General features: G+C 35.8%; 2 protein-coding genes across 9 annotated transcripts in view; one reads left to right on the top strand and one right to left on the bottom strand.

Moving 5' to 3' along the window:
- The first annotated feature begins 417 nt into the window (after positions 1-417).
- Positions 418-19,115, top strand: LOC137250809 (cytosol aminopeptidase-like). Its single transcript, XM_067784355.1, has 8 exons — positions 418-2,271; positions 2,363-2,478; positions 2,534-2,669; positions 10,309-10,814; positions 14,031-14,250; positions 14,312-14,561; positions 14,627-14,700; positions 18,641-19,115. Exons 1-8 carry the CDS (start codon positions 2,158-2,160, stop codon positions 18,806-18,808), a joined length of 1,584 nt encoding a protein of 527 aa, XP_067640456.1. The 5' UTR covers positions 418-2,157; the 3' UTR covers positions 18,809-19,115.
- The window catches only part of LOC137250811 (glutathione synthetase-like), a 117,223-nt gene continuing 115,323 nt past the window's right edge, over positions 19,094-20,993 (bottom strand). For all 8 annotated transcript variants that reach the window (XM_067784362.1, XM_067784361.1, XM_067784359.1 and 5 more), the window contains one exon: positions 19,094-19,656. In XM_067784362.1, the coding sequence (XP_067640463.1) occupies positions 19,378-19,656 (279 nt within the window). In that variant the 3' untranslated portion in view covers positions 19,094-19,377. The remainder of the gene's footprint in view (positions 19,657-20,993) is intronic.

The raw sequence follows: 20,993 nt of genomic DNA, 5'->3' as shown, positions 1-20,993 counted from the left end.
ATCAGCTGTATTGATAACAACACCTGGTACTGAGTTCGCCTTGCAACGCCTTGTACTTTAATATGTCAGTCAAGGCGAATTCAGTACCAGGTGTTGTTATCCCAACAGCTGATTGCTTCTTGATAATTTTCCATACTACGCCTTGTACAATAATATGTCAGTTAATTGAAATCAATGAACATTTTCTTTTGTCTTGACATTCTTCTGCACAGCGAATTGGTTGAATTCGCTTTGCCATCACCTGGTATAGATTCGCCTTGTATGTCAGTTAATCGAAATCCATTAAAATTTTCCTTTGACTTGACATTCTTCGGCACAGCGAATTGGTTGAATTCGCTTCGCCACCACCTGGTATGGAATCGCCTTGATTCAAAATAAATCGAGATTTTTTTTTGCTATCGTATGTTATCCCATTTAACTTATACAACTGACGTATCAAGTAATTTTCTTTCGTATTGTATTCGATCCTTTACGATTCGGCCCTGTATACCATTTTGTCTGAACTTGGTTTCTATGCCAAACCTAGTCCCTCAGGATTAGCAGGGGGGTCTTATTTTATCTGCTACAAGAAAAGAATTCGAAAAACACATTAATTTTTCATACATGTTCCCGTTTTCGATTTCGGAAAAAAATTTTCTAATTCAATTTGAAAAACTGCTACCAAATCGTAACATCCGTCATCGTTTTACTCATCACGTAAAAACATGGGTTTCGGATTAAACATACGTTATCGTTCATGCATATCATCTAATACGGAGCTTTATCCATACGTAAAGGATAGACGGATGTCGCTAAATCTTTGAAGGGGATGTAAATGTATCGTATATTCTTGGGCAGTTTTGGGACTACTTCGGCACCGTTTAGCGAACATTTCGGACTAAAGTTTAGAATCATTTCGAGACTATAGATATCGGAACCAATTCGGTACAGTTTCAGTATCGCTTCCGTATTATTTAAGGTATGATTTCGGGACAACTTTAGGATGATTTCAAGACTGTTTTGAACCTATTTCGGTACAGTTACAGGATCACTTCGAAACTTTTTAGCTATCATTTTGGGACTACTTCTGTGTAATTTCGTAGACATATTATGCGAGTCAGGTGAAATTGTTGTTTAAGCCGATTGGAAATTTTATGAATTATAAGGGGTCCTTTAAAGGAACTTAAGAATGCCTAATGTGAATTTTCCCATTTTGTGCATTTAATTTATCATTGCCTTGAATCAAAATAAATAAGAAGCGGGATGCGCTTGAAAACTATCCAGGAATTAAATCGAAGTGTTTCTAATTGGTTTTGAAACAGTCTAAAAATAAACCCGAAGTGATCCTTCTCTCGAAATGCTTCTGAAGTTTGCCCTATGATACCTAAAATAATCAGGAAATTGTTCAGAATTGGTACCGAAGTAGTCTCGAAATGATTCCAAGATAGCCCCGAAGTGTATCCGAAAGAATACGTAAAATGCCCCAAATTTGTCCCGAAACAGCCTCGAAATGATTCTGAAGGGATCCTGAGCTTTACGTAAACAAGGGAGTGTAAAAATGTAGGTGTTTCTTAAAAAACGAACAAGTAGTACCCGTTGTGTTAGGAAGGCTGAGTGGATAAGGAATTAATTCCTTTGGTACTCCTAACTGCGGAAAACAGGGCTAAGCGCCAACTAAAGTCATAGGAACAAAGTATCTTCATATATCTTATGTACTAGTACAGCTGAGTATAAAATGGAGTTGTTGCAGTAGCCATTTAGGACTGCTTAACAAATTTTTTAACTTAAAACTCTTTGATAAATTAAGAACATCAACTCATCAAAGAATAAATCGTTTGATTTATTAAACAAAAAATTACCATTGCATTGAAAATCTGAATAGAAATTATGCTACAGAAATACTTCACTTTGAAAAAATTCGAAAATGCACTTTGATGAAAAGAAAAACACTAAAATTACAAACCCAGCGGTACATTAGTTGGCTCTCAAGTACAAACCATTTGTACTTTGTTTCTAGACACTCGATCGAACTGTAACAAGCTGTGAAAAATATTCAGTCAAATCCAAATTTCAATTTTATTTTTTATTGAAAATTTTTAAGCTGAAAACTGTTTTATATATAAAAATTTGCATAAAAGGAAATAATTAAATTTTAATCGATAAAACTACTTGTAAAATATGTCCTCGTTGCGCATGACAAATTGGCTAACAAAATCTCTGCTGAGATTTCGGAATCTAAAACAATTCCAACAAGTCGGTAGGCGTTGTTACGCTGATGATTCGCGTGTGACGGTAAGAGCATTTAACAGTTACTAAAAAAAACTTTGCGTTTAGTGAGAATGCATGAACAAAACACTTGTCGTTCTCTTTCGTTGTGCAACAGAAAGGACTTGTTATTGGACTGTATCAGAAGGAGGGCGATAAGGATCCAAAGCTAACATCGAGTGGTGAGAAATTCGATGATCGTGTACAAGGCAAAGTAACGGAATTAATCAAAGAGTAAGCCTAAATTGATCATTTAGATAGTTGAACTAATTAAATTTTTCAATTATAGGACTAATCTATCTGGACGTTTGGGCAGAGGAAAAGTATTTAATAATATTGATCAAGAATTTCGGTCTGTTGCGATTATCGGTGTGGGGCGCGAAGGAGCTGGCTTTAATGAGTTAGAAATGTTGGACGAAGGCATGGTAAGTGATATAGTTTGTGTATGGATAGTTAAGTGGATAGTTCAAGGCGCGTTAAACTCGATAAATTATTTTTTGACAAACGGTTTTTTACGAGTGAAATATTTTTAAAATGCCGACAGTTGAAAATTTTCAAAAACAACGTCAATTAAAAAAAAAAATTTCTTTGACAATAAAATCCTTGTGTAAAATAAAATCAGTAAATGTAATTTGTGTGCCAACTGTTTTTGTTATATAAGTCTAACTGGAATGTCGCTATTCAACTTTTTAGGTACAAGAACTTAAATTTAAAAACAGCGACGGTAGCTGCATAAATTGTTAATAAGCAAATTATAGTAAAATTGAATGGTAAACCGTGGATTTTATGAATAGAACAAGAATATTGATATTGAAGTGGTCGCCTAAAATATCTTTTTATTTCTCTGGTATTATAAGTATTTGCTCGTGATGAAATAATAAAGGTGATGTCAACAACACATGATTCAATCACAAGAGGTTTGCTCGGCTCATGGTAATGCTAAGCATTGATAGTCTGCATACCCCCTCTAATTTTTTGAGGTAGGTGATTTTTTGTGTGGCTTTCCACCAAACAAGAACTCCATAGTATAGAATACGGCTTACAATCGCTGTAAAAACCTAATGAGAAAGAGTGGGCGATAAGCCCCACGTACACCCCAGCATTCTTTTACATGCATAAAGTGCCGTTGAAGCCTTCACCCTCTCCTCCACGTTGAGCTTCCATGACAGCTTACTGTCTAGGATGATTCCTAGATATTTTGTGCAAGGTTTCCCCTGTAGGGACCTTGTACCTCTTTGTAAACAAGACCATATCCGTCTTCTCCACGTTGACTTTCAACCCACAAGAGATTTGCTCGGCTGACGAATTGACGAATTGAAATTTGACAATTGCAGCCATTTTGCTTTCAAGTCGAATTAACATCCGTTTACTGTGTTGTTTGCGATTGTTCGAAAAATATTAGTAGTAGAAATAGGAGGCAATCAGTTTACAAATGCCCGATAAGTACTGAAAAACTTAAAATTTTGTAATGAATTTATTAACTATGTCATGATCTATTAGTGTGGCTGAACATATATAATTTTATGAAAAGTACGGACACTAAGGAATTGTGCACATTCGTAAACCTATGAACATACGAAACCTAAACCAATTTATAATTCATCGTTTATCGTCAAAAATTCGACTAGTAAATTGAAAATGTCATTACTAAATAATGGAGATGTTATAAAGAAATGTACTCATTGAGCAGGTTAACTTATTAATTTCGTATGTTCGGAACATTCATCTCCATTTAAGAATTTCGTTTTATATTTGGAATATATATTTACTTATTTGGAATATTCGAACCTCGTGAGGAAGTATCAAACGAACATGTTCCGAATATTCTAAATTAACGGTTTATCCGGAACACTGTCATGAATACTTAAACAGAAAAGAGCTTTCCTAAATTTCAGAATAAAAACATAAATACTCTTCTGGCAAATTCAAGGGCGATATAAAATTCTAAGACAATAAGTAATTTTTGTTTGTCAGTTCATTGCGGCTGCTGAGTAGCGTATCACCCCATGTTGGCGGCCTGTTCAAAATCGTGCATCATATATCAGAACTAGGTTGTAGAACGCCTTATCTCAGAATGCTTTTCATTAACTCCTTATGTCAAAATGCATTAAACTTATGCTCAGATAGGGAGTTTTTAAAACAAATTTTATGATAGTGTATTTTTGAATAAAATTCTGACGTACGGTATTCTTCAAATAAATTCTGATAGAAGGACCAAGCCAACATAACTATCAATTCACGAAATATGTATTTAGTAGAAATTTAATTATTTCCCCCAAAACCAGTTGGCATTTACAAATTTATTCTACTAATATACTACGAAAGGTACTTTTCTACTAAAATTTTCGCTGAAGGGGATTGAATTATTCCCAGTTTTCCTTAGTTCGTAAAAGCAACCCGTCCAGATTTTGAAATTTGGGAGTGTGAAAGGTTTGTCATCATTGGAGTACAAATCTCTAGTAATTGAATCATGTCAACAATATAACCTCACTTTTTCGGCAGCTCTATTTGCCAGTATTTACTTGTACTACAAAAGTACTAAATTTTTATTGCTAAAGTTTTCGTACAAATTTCCTCAAAAATTAAGTTTTCTCGAAAATGTTGTCTATAATCTTTTGGGGAATACAAAGTTACGTTTATGTTTATGTCTAAAAAATTCTGGTAGCGGCATACGTAGTTATTATATTTCTAAACGTGTAGTAAAATCTACTCCGATCGTAGTAGAATTCTAAATTATGCATGCCGATCTTGTCAGAATAAGGGAACACGTCAACGGGATGAGAACACCTGAATATTCATTTCATCATGGTATTTGCTAATGATCAACAAAGTAATTCAAAATAAAGAAACAAATTACAAAAAAAAAAAAAGAAACCAATTTACCACCGAGGTCGACTGCTAAAACACGTTCAAAAAGTGTGTTATTGTGTTAACAGTGCTTCGCCCCATTCAATAGGTGCGACCACTCACAAATTGCAATCAAAGTCCTCCTACGGAAGTCCAAGGAAAAAAGCAGTTTCAACAGGCGTGGACCATAGGGAAATTGGCGGTAGAGACGTAGGTTCCACATTACAATTGAAAAGATGGTTGGTGCCATATTGGAGACACATCGCAGGCAGGACATAAATACATAGCGTATGTATTCAGAACGAAGTTGGGTTAGGGTGGCTCGTGTCTTCTTTGATAGGTTGCTTACTTTTGCAAGGGTTGGATAGCGTATATTGACCGGGCTCGACCTAGCATAGGTGTTTACCGATTCTGAATGGATTAGGCTTATGGGTTATGCTTATCTGTATCAAACGACTGCGTAGGCAGGTGCCGAGTCTCATTATAGTACTTACGAAAATGTTTCCTTATTCCTCTTGGAGGCGGGGCTAGATCCCTGTGACACGTAGCACATAAGCGGCCGGATTGCTTTGTAAGTGGTTAGTAATGCCGGCAAGCTACTTGAGGACTCTGTTGCGGTTTTGTACTTTGAAATACAATTTCGGAGGCACGCGGCTTGAAGATCCTTACGTGACTGGAGACGTATTTTAGCACTCGACCGTAAATTATTACCTAATGCTACGTTCCCACCAAACCCGTACTCGGTTTTTTGCCAGTTTCGTATGACATAGTTTCGTAAAACATGTATAAAAAATCGGAAGAGGTATACAAAAATGCGCTTTAACCTCGCTATCAACAATCGAAAGCGAGAATAAAAAAATTTAACTTCTGTCCAGAGATATTTGGCATAAAAGAGTTGGCAAACGCAGAGTTCGGCTTTGGTGGAAACGTGGCATAACTAAAATATCCGATCGAATGTTTCGGTTATTTCAAATTCTTAGGTGCCAAACATGATTTGTTGTTTCATCAAAAATACGCAGTCTCCACTACAATGGAATAACTAAGCAATTTCAGCTATTAATAATTTTATAAACAAACAAATTATGATATATGTTAATTAGGGTGTTCCTTAAAAGTTAAATGAACGATTTTTTCAGTCTTACCACAAACGTCAATAGCATAGCCAAATATATAACATGTAAATTTTGCTCTCGATTGTAGACGGCATGCCCTCTCCCTCTCACTTTGACTTCCATTCCGACTACTCCATCCATTCCCGCTACCAAACCTTATTTGTACGTGTGGTGCGGAGCCAGTTTTCCATCATCCCCTAATTTTCTGGCAGTTATTTAACCTCTATTAAATTTCAGAGGTCTAGCATGTTAAATATATGCAAAATGAAATATTCTATTTGTATGAAACGACATAAAAAGGGGCGGTGCCACGTTTGTGGAGGTATTAGAGACGCTTTACCCAATTTCAGCGTTTAACCTGGATACTTACAAAGGTATTTAGTAAGAAAGATGAAATTAGCATGGATGCTACGCCGTCTTATACTTATACTGAAACCATTTTTAGCTCATGACCATCCTTCGAAGGTTTTCGGTAAGTTTTTTAAATTTATGATCGGTCAATTCGTTCAGGACTCAACTCGATCTGTCCATTCATCATTAGTTGGCGCTTAACGTCTAAGCGGTTTTGACCGTTTCGTAAAAGTCACGCCAACTATCCCTGTTTCACGATAACTAACGCCAAGGGGGTCAGTCTTCTTTCACCTGCTTTTGCCAACTCAGTGGAGGTCTCCCCCTTTCTCTGCTACCAAACTGCGGTGTCGATTGAAATACTGTCTTAGCCATAGCGTCTTCGTCCATTCGTAAAACATGACCTAGTCAGCGAAGCCTTTGCGATTATATTAGGTGAATGGGCTTTTTTCGTTATATCTATCAGAATCAAAACTCAAAATGAGTTGGAAGGATCTCTTGGAACTATAGTCAAAACACTGTGAGCCCTGTTTACACGATAACAATTTCTTATTACGAAAGCAAGGAAAGATAAATCCCATCAAAGGGATTAGTCTTCGAACACTACAAACTTGAAAAGAAGCTGGACCAAAAATATTGTGACAACCATGAGTTGTTGAATCTATTTCAAGGTTTGAAGGATTAAAACAGCCAGGCAGTGAGAGAATTAATTTATAGGTTACGCTATAAACCTTGTTCCTTTAGCAAGGAGTAGTAGGAAGACTTGGAAGGTTCAATTTAGTCGAACCACAGTATATTTACTTAAGCAAACAAAAATAGATCACACCCTCTTCTATAACAAGATCAATAGAGTAAATATGTAGCATACATTTAGGAGCATTTTGTAATGCAAACGCATACGCTGCCGCTTGTGTTTATGTTCTGAGCTCCTGTTAGAGTATGCAAGATTTGCTAAATTTTCGACTTTTTAAGTTTCCCCCGACGACTTTGGAACTACGTAGCTATTTTTCCTTTTAAATGAAACTTTTTTCATTTTAAATGAAACTTTTTTCATTTCAAATGAACCTTTTTTCCTTTTAAATGAAACTTTTTTCATTTTAAGTGAAACTTTTTTCATTTCAAATGAAACCATACTACTGAGGTAATTGTCAAGATATATTTATATCGTACTTTATAACGCTATTTATCAAATTTTTCTTTAAGACAACTATTTCTAATTAGCCACATTGAAAGCAAAATTTTTGCTTAAATTTTCTTTGTGATTTTAAGCTGCAGTGAAGGTCGGCTTAGTTTAACCTTGCCTTTTGATCGTTTCAATTTTTAATAGATAAAGTATTGGTCAAAGAGAAAAGCATAATAGAGAGGATTCAACCGATGTGTTAGTTGGTGTCAGACAGTCAATATGAAATACGCTCACATCATGCTCTTTAGTTCCTTCTCTTTGTTCTCTACGTTGCTTTATTCCTACGTTATTAAGGAAGTATATGTAAAAGAAGAATGTGCTTTATATATAAGAGAAGTAGATACAAGTAAAAAATATAGGTGCTTATTTTCAGTGGGTGGTTAAATTGTATTATATAAGTTGCCTAGCGTATAACCCTGCTACTTTATCTATTAAAAAATTTAAACGATCAAAAGGCAAGGTTAAACTAAGCCGACCTTAACTGCAGCTTGAATTCACAAAGAAAATTTAAGCAAAAATTTTGCCTTCAATGTGGCTAATTAGAAATAATTGTCTTAAAGAAAAATTTGATAAATAGCGTTATAAAGTACGATATAAATATATCTTGACAATTACCTTAGTAGTATGGTTTCATTTGACTTGAAAAAAGTTTCATTTGAAATGAAAAAAGTTTCGTTCAAAATGAAAAATGTTCATTTGAAATGAAAAGTTTCATTTAAAATGAAAAAAGTTTCATTTGACCTGAAAATGCTATATATAACCACTAGAAAAGGTTCGAAGGCTACTTCACCTCCACCGGGGAAGCAATTTCTTCGATACTGCTATTTGGCCCAGGTAATCTGAGGAAAGTCAGCCCTGCTTTTGTTGGAAAATCAAGTACTTGGCTTTTTTTCTATACATATTGTGACCTGCCGCTTACCAGTGCGTGTTTAAGTTAAATAATGTAGAAACCCGCTCTCTCTTGGCACAAGGAACAACCACATATCTTTTGCTAGCCTTCAACCTTGGGCAGCTACTATAACAGCGGTGATGAAACTAATGCAAAATGTTGAGCGATCAGCGCAAGTATAGAGAAATACTTCCACTTCTTCTTGATCGCCATTGTCCCCATTTGACATAAACTGTGTTTTGACATTCCCTTTGGAAACATCGCTACCATTCCTTCAATGAATAAACGTTCCAAAACTATTGTGAAATAATGGTGGCCTTGTCGCAGCAAAGGGCACAGATGTTACGCAGTTATTGATGAACCGAAGTGAGGTGTCGTACAGCTTCCGGTTTTACGCTGATATTCCTAAATAAGCAAAACTCTTCGATAACTAGAGATTTAGAAATCTGAAGAAAGGCAGCTGCTTAATGTTATGGTCAGAAAAATACGGGACGGACCAAGTAAACTGCTACCACCACGATTCAGCAGATACAATGGAGTCAAGTTGATCTACAGGCAGGGCATGAATACCGTATGTGATGAATTCTGAAGACGCACCGAACCTATTGCATATACCAGCCCTCCTAATAAGCAAAAGGCGTTTTCAAACTTGCAGTGGAGTCAGGATGCTAATCCAATCAGTCTCCATCTCTCAATAATTTATAGCTGATTGATTTGAAAATTAAAAGAAAAAGGAAAATATGTCATCTAATTCATTTTCAGTCAGAAGGTATTTTGTTCGGCGAGTGTTTGATTAGCGAACGCGTTTCTCCATCCCGCTTCCGGCGCCTTTCTCGAATAAAATTTTCCGTTCTTGGCTCTTTCACATATGTACTAGGTCACTTGACGCTATGCAAAATTAATTTTCTGAAAGGAACAGGCAAAATCACGAGAGCTCTGAAAAAAAACCAACAGGGCAACATTATTCTCGCAAAAGAAAACGCCATTAGAAGGTTCAATGTAGTCGAAACTGCAGTATATTTACACAAACAAACTAAAAATATCACACCCTCTTTTATAGCAAGATCAAACAAATTATATTAACCCCCTGTAATGGGGTATATGCCTTACACAAATGAGTAAATTTGTAGCATACATTTAGGAAAATTTTCGCACGAATAGAGATGTCCTAAAAATAATTTTATAAACTTTTGCATTAGCGTTCTCCATCTTTACAAAATTTTGGAATTTTCGCATTATGGGATGTTTTCGTTTTTTTTACTCAAAATAAAGCACATTTATTCCGTTTAAAAAAATGTGCAGGCCAACTTAAATTTTTGTGGTGGTCTCTTATAAACATTTTGGTTTTTCGCAATAGATTTTGAAACTTGTATTACTTTTTGATCATCGATTATAGCTTTTTAGAAAAGTCATAGCTCCGGTTTAATGGTTCTAACACTTAAAAAGTTTGACTGAGGCTGTATTTTATTACATATACCAAAATCTATGAAACCCCAATTTTTTTAAAACTTTTGACATTTGTGAATAAAGCTAACGATATGTATATACATAATCTTAATTTTATGTATGTAAATAGAAATATGGATATATTTGACCCTAACGGTATTGGGGTAAGACTGGAAAAAGTCGCTCCTCTTTTTTTTAAGGACTACCCTAATCATATTTTCACCTCGATAATATTCTAGGAAAATGTTCGTGTAGCGGCTGGTGTTGGTGCGCGTAGCTTACAAATGCAAGGCTGTTCTGAAGTATTCATCGATTCCATGGAATATCCCGAACAAGCAGCCGAAGGCGGTGCATTAGCAGTATGGCGTTATCAGGATAATAAAAGGAAACAGGATCGAACACATATACCAAAATTAGAACTGTATGATTCACCCGATATAGATGCATGGACTCGTGGACTTTTTAAAGCCGAAGCACAAAATCTTGCAAGGCGTTTAAGTGATGCGCCAGCTAATCAAATGACACCAACAGCATTTGCGCAAGCGACAGTTGATGCTTTGTGTCCTTGTGGTGTTACAGTGGAAATTCGTACAATGGAATGGATCGAACAACAACATTTAAATTCCTTTTTAATGATTGCGAAAGGTTCATGTGAGCCACCGGTATTATTGGAGATAAGCTATTGTGGTACAGCGCCCGAAGAAAAGCCAATTTTGTTATTAGGCAAGGGTATGACGTTCAATAGGTGAGTAAATTTATAAAGATTTGTATGATAAAATTTGAAAAATTAATTAGCCCGGTTTTACAGTGCGGGTTTAAAGGTACGTAAATTTTTCGAAAAACTTTTCTCTCGAACACTTCCAGAGTCGCCGTATCTGATGTTGTCGTGGTCCATGTTTCTGCAGCATATAGCATGCCGGGTACGATAAGTGATTTGTAGAGCATAATTTTCGTTTGCCGAGGACTTTTCTTTTCAATAGCCGCTTACTTAGCCCAAGTTGCATTTATTAGCAAGAGTTATTCCTGGCTGAATTGCAAAGCTGGTGTTGTTGTTTGTGTTAATGCTGGTACCCAAATATACGAAGCCTTTTACTGTTTCCAAATTATGGCTGCTAACAGTGGCGTGGTTGTCAAGGGGCAAATGAGCTGACTCTTCTTAATGGCCTTCCCATCTTTTCCGCTTGTTATTCCAGTTTGGAGCAAGCGGGTGTTCAACCCACCAGTAGTTGCATGATTTTAAAGAACATTGTGCCAGAGCGATTAAGTTCTGCAGCTTGTATTTTTTACTCCAGCATGAAATTAAAGAAATCGCACAATATGGTGTTAACCTGTCTGGAACAACGTTTAGTTCCGAACGGCTCGAAGAGGTCCTTCACAATTCTGACTGAGCAGATGGCGTTGCCCAATGTCATTTTGCAGTGCCGTATAAGTTTTTTTTAAGAATGTGGGTATCTGCATATTTTTTTCGAAGATTAGTCTTTTTTTTGCATAAATAAAAAATTCAAGTTCTCCAATATACAACAAGGAAGTTAAATTCAATAAGTCAGTTTCAGTAAAATTGTAGAAACCCACACTCTTTTTTAGGACGGCTGTATAGTAGACTAGGTTGGTCCCCATACAAAAAAAAAAAGTTGCTAATGTCCGCCCCTAAATTTAAAGATTATGTTGAGGGTTTCGGAAAAAGAATTTATTTTTTTTTTGATCCTTCGAAATACAGCCGAAAAGGTTTATTCGTTATAACTTGGTTATTTGAAGTCGGATTTTTAAAATTGATATGCCATTATTTTGGCCTTGAGAAGCTTCACATTTCCGTTTAATGACCTCTTAAGCTATGAAATCGTTTTCACATGATTAGGTCAGCTAGAGATTGAGGCCTAAGTAAACAAAGTACTATCTCCGTTTTTCGAAGTTAGCCTCCAAAAAATAGATATCGGCTTCGAAGTTCGAAATTCTATGTTTCGAAATTTTATTATTTTTTTGTTAACGCGTTCAGCAAATTAAAAAAGTAAAAAATGTGGACGTTGTCCGCTCTTTTCCCTTATTTGAAGGGCTGAATTCTTTTTTTGAGAAATTTGGTACAACTGACTGTAGTCAGAAGTCAGAGTCTGACTTTTCACCTCATATAACAGCTGTTATACTAAATTTCTCAAAAAAAAATAATTCAGCCCTTCAAATAAGGGAAAAGAGCGGACCACGACCACATTTTTACTTTTTCAATTTGCTGAACGCGTTAACAAACAAAAATAAAATTTCGTAGTATTATTATAAATACGAAAAAACAGGTTTGACTCACTTATTTACTTTGACTTCATCTATTTATGATATTTGGCATATCTTTATTAACTTTTCAATGCAAACCCTAATAATAATTTTTCCTCCAAAAATATCATGAATTTCAGGTGGCTCCATAAGAATACATGCAAAGAATATTTTGTCGCTACATGTCGCGTCGTATAATGTGCATGAACCTTTAGGGGCGGACATTAGCAACTTTTTTTTCGACCCAGTCTACTGTATAGGCAGCTAATTTTTGTTATTTCTTCATGGATAATTGTCCATTTTTTATTTTCACTTTGGAATTTCGTTCTTTTGTCATCAGATGACATGAGGCTGCGAACAATAAAATAAATGGAATTTTTTTTTTTTCAAATTTCCACAATTAAATTCTGTTTAAGTTTACGATATTTTAGGAAAAATTTAGATGAACTTTTTAACGCAAACTTTGCAAACTAAACTCAAAAATAAATAAATAAATAAATTTAAGGCGCGATAACCTCCGAAGAGATTTTATGCCGAGCTTCTGAAAACCTTTTTGAAAAATTTCGGATTTTTTTTAAGTTCTCTGAATTGTTTCGAGAACGCTGTGTTTCAGCCAAATCAATTTTAGTCTAGCAAAGTAAAAATTATTAGTCTCTCAAAACTCGTGTGGATTTTTTCCGAGGGTTTTTCAGTTTTTCTTACATAATAAACAAGTAAAGGTGTCTAAGTTCGGGTGTAACCGAACATTATATACTCAGCGTGAGATTCAATTGTACATTTCATTTCAGATAAATTACTTTTCTACATAACGCGTGGCACCGCCCGTTTAAAAGAAAAATGTCCCCATTTCCTCTTACAATAAAACTTGATAAGTGAAATATCATTGATCAAAACTATTTTTTGCTAAGTTATAGCTTGTTATTCTAGTCCACTACCCTTTTAAACTTGTTTTATATAAAAGTGGGCGTGGTCTTTAACAGATCCCGTCCACTTTTACTAGAAATATTTTGTGCTATAAGGAAAATATGTGTACACAATTTCATTATAATATAATAACATATTATGTTAATTTTTCTTCGAGTTATGGCTCCCGAAACATAGAAAATTTCTTAGTCTTAAAAGGGGCGGTGACACACCCATTTTCAAAAATTTTAGTGTTTTCCAATTTAATGTTATAATTTAATTAAGAAAGTAAAATTCTATTGATACAAAGCTCTTTTTCGCTAAGATATAGCGACCTTATAAAAATCATTTACATATATAAAAGTGGGCGTGGTCTTTAACCGATTTCGTTCATTTTCCATTGTTTGTAACCAACAAACATCGTTGTTATCATCATCCAAGTCTTTATCCGTGATCATAATTATACTGATTTTTCTTCTAAGTATTCATCTCTTTAAACAACTTTACATTTACTTATCCATTGAATTCCCCTTTCATCTTACTCCTTTACTCCTCAATTTTGTTTTTCTAATTTCCTGCATTTCTATTTACTAAATTGGTGTCCGATTGTGCTCACATCAACTAAACAAAAAAATTAACTACAATGTAAAATTACAAACCGATCCGCGCTGCAATACTATCACCCTTTTCACATTTTTATAAATTGTTTATCACATTCTTGTTTATATTGATTCGTCCCATTTGGTGGCACAGTAAAATTGCGCTAAATAAAACTTTGTGTGCTATTTTTACTTTCCAGTGGTGGCATTTGCTTACGTAAATGCAAGGGTATGCATGAGTACCGTGGTGCCATGGCCGGTGCGGCGATTGTAGTCGCTTCAATAAGAGCTGCTGCTGCTCTATCGTTACCAATCAATATTTCTGCCGTTATACCACTCTGCGAGAATATGCCATCGGGTATGGCTTGCAAACCAGGTGACGTAGTCACGCTGCTCAACGGCAAATCAATGGCGATACGTGTAAGCTCTAAATTGGTGTCTAAAAGAAAAAAAATGTCTAAACCTATATCACCTTCAACAGGATACAGACAAAGCTGGTGTTGTTGTAATGGCTGATCCTCTAATATATGCACAGAACACATATAAACCACGCCTTGTGGTTGATGTAGCCACGCTTGGCAGGGGAGTAAAGAAAGCATTGGGCGGCGGTGCGACGGGTATTTTCTCAAATTCGCATTATATATGGAAGCAATTTCAAAAGGCTGGCTCGTTAACCGGTGATCGCATGTGGCGTTTACCACTTTGGAATTACTACAAGTATTTGGTTACAAGTGAGATGATAATTATAATAATAAAGCTAAATACGAATATTTATTCATATTTTTGTTTTCCACAGATCACGTTAGCTTTGATGTGAGCAATAATGGTAAGGGTCCAGCCTCGTCTTGCTTAGCGGCTGCAATCTTACATGTAAGTAATAATTTTTTATTTAAAACGATTTTTTTTCAGAATTTTTATTTTTTTCTATATTTTAAGTAAACAATTATAATTTATATTCATTAGAAGATATTTGGGTCATTATTTTTAAAAGCGATAAAGGTCCATTTAGTAAATTTTGTGGGATTCGACACAAAACATATAGGAACGCAAATTTGTAGGAAATATTAAAAGCAGTACGCCACAAATAGCATCGAAAAACGATAACTGAGAAAAAAATTTAGATATCTTTACAAAATATGGCCAACTTTCAAAAAAACGAATGCATCGAGAGTTAACGGGCTAAATAAAATATATGTTCTAAAATCGGGTTTCTCATGTATTTTTGACCAAATAATACAAAACGATTTTGAGGTTTTACTATATGGGTGTATCGTCTTTATAACGTAACTGTTACGCATTTGAAAAAAAAAAAACAAAAAAAAAAAAAAGACATTTAAATTAAATTAAAATGTGACAGCTTTTCAATCACCTTTCCCTTCGAATCGAGTTATAGAATAAGGCCCCAGTCCATTTTGGATAAAACAAGTGCGATATCTTATCCGTCATGGCCGTGACAGAATGACATTTGCAATAACATCGCCACAATCAACCAAGATGCTACGTTTGTAAATATGAAGGAACTTCAGGCTTGGTAATTGAAGTTTATTACGCCTTGCACTTTCACATACGAAATTTCGCGAAGCACTGTTGTAAACATTCTCCCTATACAACAAAAATACTTGCTAACATATTTGGTGTCGTATTCGATTGTTATATTGCAGTTTTTAATTGTGAAAAATGTTAGAAAATTTACCAACCAGTGGGAAAAATAATTTGACTTGCAAAGTGTGCCAACACCCTTAGCCAAAGCAAATGTCAAATTCTTCTTATGATTTGCTTGGAACAAAATTGGGGAGTTGGCTACTTTTCAATATCAGATGGCGCTAGTGTCGCTCATTCTATCATTCTCCATAAAAATACATGCTATCTACTCATAATGCATAAGCATGTATTAAACTCATCTATATGAAAAACTGCTTATGTGTCGGAGCTGTCAACTGCCTGACAGGATGTTCAATATGGCTATTTTTTTAGCGTTTTGACAGGGTGTTGAATATGGCGGCGCATAGGATCGGCTATCTTCAGCGGGTGATAGTAAGAGATACAGAATGAGACAGCGATAGTCAATTAACATGGTGGAATAACCAGGTGAAGTAAGCCTTCAATTGTCTCGCTCTAAATTCTTCTTCGTTCTATCATTCGGCTATCTGAAAAATTTTCACCAATGTTGTTCCCGCAAAAGTGTTGCTTTTTGCATTTTTCAGGAGTAAAAAATGCAATTTTTAGTACTTTTTTCACATAACTATTAAGTGAATATCCATGCAGGACCTTTACTGGATTTAATTACAGAAATTCATCATTTAGGGTAGTTTGGGGTTGGCTTCCATAAGTAAGGCCGTGCTAAACTAATACTTCCATATTTTTGATATTATCATTATATACATATGTTTAATTTGTTCCCAAAAAAATTGAAATAGGTCTTTGTTAAAAGAAACAATTTGCATTCACGTCATATTAAACCATGGATCTTCCCCTGTAGACTTTCGAAGAATCTTTTTCTCATTCCTACAAGAACCCCAAAATTGTCATATTACACCTTATTTTGAAAAAACTTCGCCTAAACAGTGGTATTCTAAATATACAAAGAATTGTAACTCACTATTGTGTTTGGCCCTAAAAATCAGAACACTAATAGCGTTTTCTTTTCTGAAATAAATTGTTGCCTAAGTAAATGGTAAAGCCACCCACCCCAGAAAATTTTCAACATTTATAGTGCATACAAAGAACATTTCAACTCACCATATTCACTCATATTAACACAGTATATGTGGAACTTAAGAGCGAATTGAGAGTTTCACAGAGTTGCACTGCCACACCGTCATTTTATACAGGGTAAAAGTGTAAGGCTTTTGCCGCGAACAGGCAACAATTTCCACAAAAGAACGAAATACCCCGCAAAGGCGTTGCCGGTTTTTTTAGAATAGAACAACAACCCTTATGTGGCGTACAAAAAGCGTAACACTTTAGCCAGAAAAAAAAACGCTACAAGATGAGAGGAATGTTACACTTAAGGATTGTAATTTAGAATATATGAATCCAGCTCGCTTCGGATCAGCATCTTATGGTTCTAGGCCGAATGCCGCTGGGCTAGTCTATCCCCTGATGTATTTTGATAAATAATAACTTGGTAACATTAGTAACACATCATGGATTCAACTGTCAAAGACTTTTGGAGGATCTTCTGATTAAGTTTGTTATTATACGAAGCAGATGAACATGTCAATGAATTTTAAGGGACAGAAACACATTTAAGAGTATAACGATCACTTCCAAGTGTGACTGTAAAACTTTTCATCGAACCCGAAACCCATTTAAGTTCCGCCAAAGACAGAAAAGTTCAACTAAATAACTGATGTACATATGTACTTTATATGAATAACACATGTTTCTTTTATGTCCGGTTTTTCAATGAAAGTTTCAACTCTAATTGAAATAGAGGTCAGTTAAAGTGGCCAAATTGATTTTTTTAATTTTTATTCGATCCTGGTCCTTTGTATTCAATTTTGCTTTGGCGTTAGGTGGCACTGATATGCTGAAAAACAATTTCTGTAATGGCTTTCGTGGGAAGGTATTTATTTTTGTAGTCATATTTTTTCAAAGCGGGTAAAAATTTTACCCTCTTCTGACCGTCGAAAATACATCACTACCGTTTCAGATAGCGTACATATTCTGTCTTTTTTAAACGGTTTTATTTAGCTTGAGTTGAAAGGCCGCATAGCCGCATGCACGGCTACACGGCCGTTGTGAACGAATCTTGTAATTGAAATTTAAGTAACTTCCCGATAAGCTACAAGCATGAAACTTGGAATATAGTTCAGAACCCGATGACAATGCAATAATAAGAAAAAAATCGCCGCTAGATGGCGCATGGATCGAGATATTCGCAAAAATCGTATTTGTGGATCGATTTGGCTCATATTTGGAACAGAATACATACAAGAATAGAAATCGACCTGTGAAAAAAATCGCCGCTAGGTGGCGCATGGATCGAGATATTCACAAAAATCGTATTTGTGGACCGATTTGGCTCATATTTGGAACACATAATACATAGATACATGAATAGAAAGCGACCTATGATGCCCGATTTGGCTCATATTTGGAACAAATATTGCATACAGTCCGGTAGAAGTGCCATCAAAATATTTTGGAGTTAGAGGAGGGACAACCATACGTGGCGCAGAGTCGATTAAAGTCTTTGGAAGGATTATGTATTGAGGACTTAGGTTGTAACAAATTGTCAGGAAAGAGTCCTTGTAATAATGAGTCTCTAAATGAACCAAATAGAATGAGAAATAATAGGCAATTAAATAAAGACTAAAAACTTGAAAATAAAATAATTAAAAAAAAATTTTTAAGTTAAACGGTTTTATTGAAAACAATACTTACATGAAGTAATAATTATACTAAAAGCTAGAAAATAATTAGGTAGGTCCTAGGTACTAGTCATCACACTCCTCATCAATACATGGCGTTGATCACACAATTAAATAAAAGCGTTGGACGCGTCATATTTCTAGAGATAGTCATAAGTAAAACTAACTGAACCTTAATCAGTCACATTTTTAGAAATTTCACGCGCCATGGTCAATTACAAATCAGATGATCCATTCTATTTGTAATTTTGACGTTTATGCAGAAGTTATCACACTTAGTCTTATCCACAATACCACAGTCTTTCATGCATAATACTAAAAATTCCGCCCCAGACAACGGCCCGCAAATTGTGGTACAGTGTTTATTCTTTAGTATGTAGTAAGCAAAACCGAAGCAAACTTAATAACAATTTTTTTTTCTTCTTTTATTTCAGCAAATGGTGCCATGCGTCGATTGGGCACATTTAGATATTCGAGGTGTTGGTATGCTAACCAAATTTGGTACCTTGCCATATTTGCTGAAAGATCGTATGACAGGCCGTCCAACCCGCACAATGATACAATTCCTATACCAAATGGCCTGTCCGGATCAACAAAAGTAGTAGTGTAGCGGAAGTGTAGGGTCTAAAAAAAAAATGTAACCCACTCATTCGCCCTTCCCTGCGCCTCTGATAACACCAAACAGGTCCTCGAAGACGAGGGTATTTGTATTATATTATGATGTGTGTAGTAGTGTGTCCTGAGGTCTAAATTTCACCTGTGTTTTAATTGTTTCTTTCTTAATAATTCTAAATGGCGTATGTTAATATATTTTTGATTATTGCTGTGACATGTTCTACAAAATACAAATACATATATTTGTATATATTAAAATATGATTTGTATTAAAAAAAAAAAATTTGCATTGGTTCTTTTTATTCAATTTGGACATATTACATGATAATTGGTTGGTAAAAATTTTGCATCAAATCTAATTATATAATGATCTCGAAAATGCTAGCAGCTGTATATATACAATTTTTTGTTTCTTACTAAAAAATATACGAGACTTTCGGTATTATTGTATAGATGTAAACATATATATAAAAGTGAACTTATTCTGTGGCAAAAACTATTGACAAGACTACAAAAAAGATTTTAAAACAAAAAATATAAAGTTTTAGTTAAAACACTAATCCAGTAAATAGGGGCTGTCCAGTGCGCCGAGTCCAGCTGCAACGCCGCCCTCGTTTGCTGTCGACAGTTTCGTGCGCAACATATGACCCGCTTGATAATTACATATTATATTGTCAACATCGCCTATAATTACGCCAAAAATTCCCAACTCTGAGACGAGATCAACTAATTCGGGTGCATATTTGTTGTCAGGGCGTATCATGTAACCCTTGGAAATAGGTGGTTGTATCAGATCCATAAGAATCCAAGCAGCGCGTTCAACGCGGTTCATTTTCTAGAAGAAAAAATAAAAAGGTATAAGAGATTATGAGCGTTTCTTTATCTTTGCCCCAAGTGCATGCTCGGCAAAACGTAGATCCTGATCGAACTTCGCAACCAGCTTCAGAAAACTTCATAGCACCACCCGCGCTAAATCCCATTAGCGCCCAGATAAATTGCGGTTTTAATCGAAGCCCCCACCATAGAACAGTACTCGTTTCGCTAGACCTATCAAAAGCTTTTTATTTACAACATGGACGTCCCAAATGTCGACCATTTTAAACATCCACGTCGATGGCACTACGCTACCGACTCTCCTACACCCCAAAATATTGGGTATGACGTTTGATCAGGATCTACATTTTGGCGAGAATGCAGCCGCAATTGTAACGAAAATCCAGAGCCGTAATAAAATCCTTAAATCTCTTGCTAGCAGTACTTGGGGAAAAGACAAAGAAACGCTCTTGATTCAGTTCACAATTTATCTGTGTGATGGTTTTGTTGTTGTTGTAGCAATGCTTCGCCCCATCCAATAAGTGCGACCGATCACAAATTGTCATGAATATCCTCTAACAGGAGTCCAAGGAAACTTGCTGTTTCAACAGGGGTGGACTATAATGAGAGGGGTGTTGGTTCCACAATACAGTTGAAGAGATGTTGTCATGTGGGAACACGTTACAAGTATGTCGGGGTTGATTCTGGATAGGTAAGAGTATCAAGATCGAAGTTGAGCTAGGTTACTCGCGTTTCCCTAGGGAGTGTGTGTTGATGGTGTCAAACGCGGTGTTGATACTATGTAATTTTCGGAAGCCATGCTGATGATTGCCCAAGCCGCAGATTTGCGGTCAAATAAGTAAGCAGGATGGCTTCAAGTGTCTTGGCTACTAGAGATAGGACGACATGAGACTCCTCGCTGGTTTTTCAGGCTTTAGTAATGATATCAACCTCGCCATTTTGCATTTTTCAGGATAACGAAACTAGACAAAGACAGGTTGAAGACGAGCGCCAGATATTTTAATCCTACATGGCCACTGTTTTTAAGCACTCTCAAACGTACCTCCGCCACCTTCTAGCAGCGACGCTGCTCAGCAGTCCACATCAACCGTCCACTGTTGCTCACGCCAAATGGCGCTTCCACCTAACGCGGCCGCTACAATCTATCACTACAATTTACGTAGCATGGATAGTAGTAATGCCGGGCACCAGCTTTTACCCCCGTCCCTCACCTCCATTTCCAACACTCGTACTCGCGTAAGAAGGAGTCATCAACTCCTTGTCCCCCACACCGTGTGTTCCGTATGCCGGCTCAGAGTATTTACGATCGCGGCATCGGTCCAATGAAGTTTATGACTT

Source organism: Eurosta solidaginis, chromosome 4 (genome assembly GCF_040869045.1).
Source record: "Eurosta solidaginis isolate ZX-2024a chromosome 4, ASM4086904v1, whole genome shotgun sequence".
Lineage (NCBI taxonomy): Eukaryota > Metazoa > Arthropoda > Insecta > Diptera > Tephritidae > Eurosta > Eurosta solidaginis.
The sequence above is the reverse complement of the archived record's forward strand: the minus strand, read 5'-3'. Positions and strand labels throughout refer to the sequence as shown.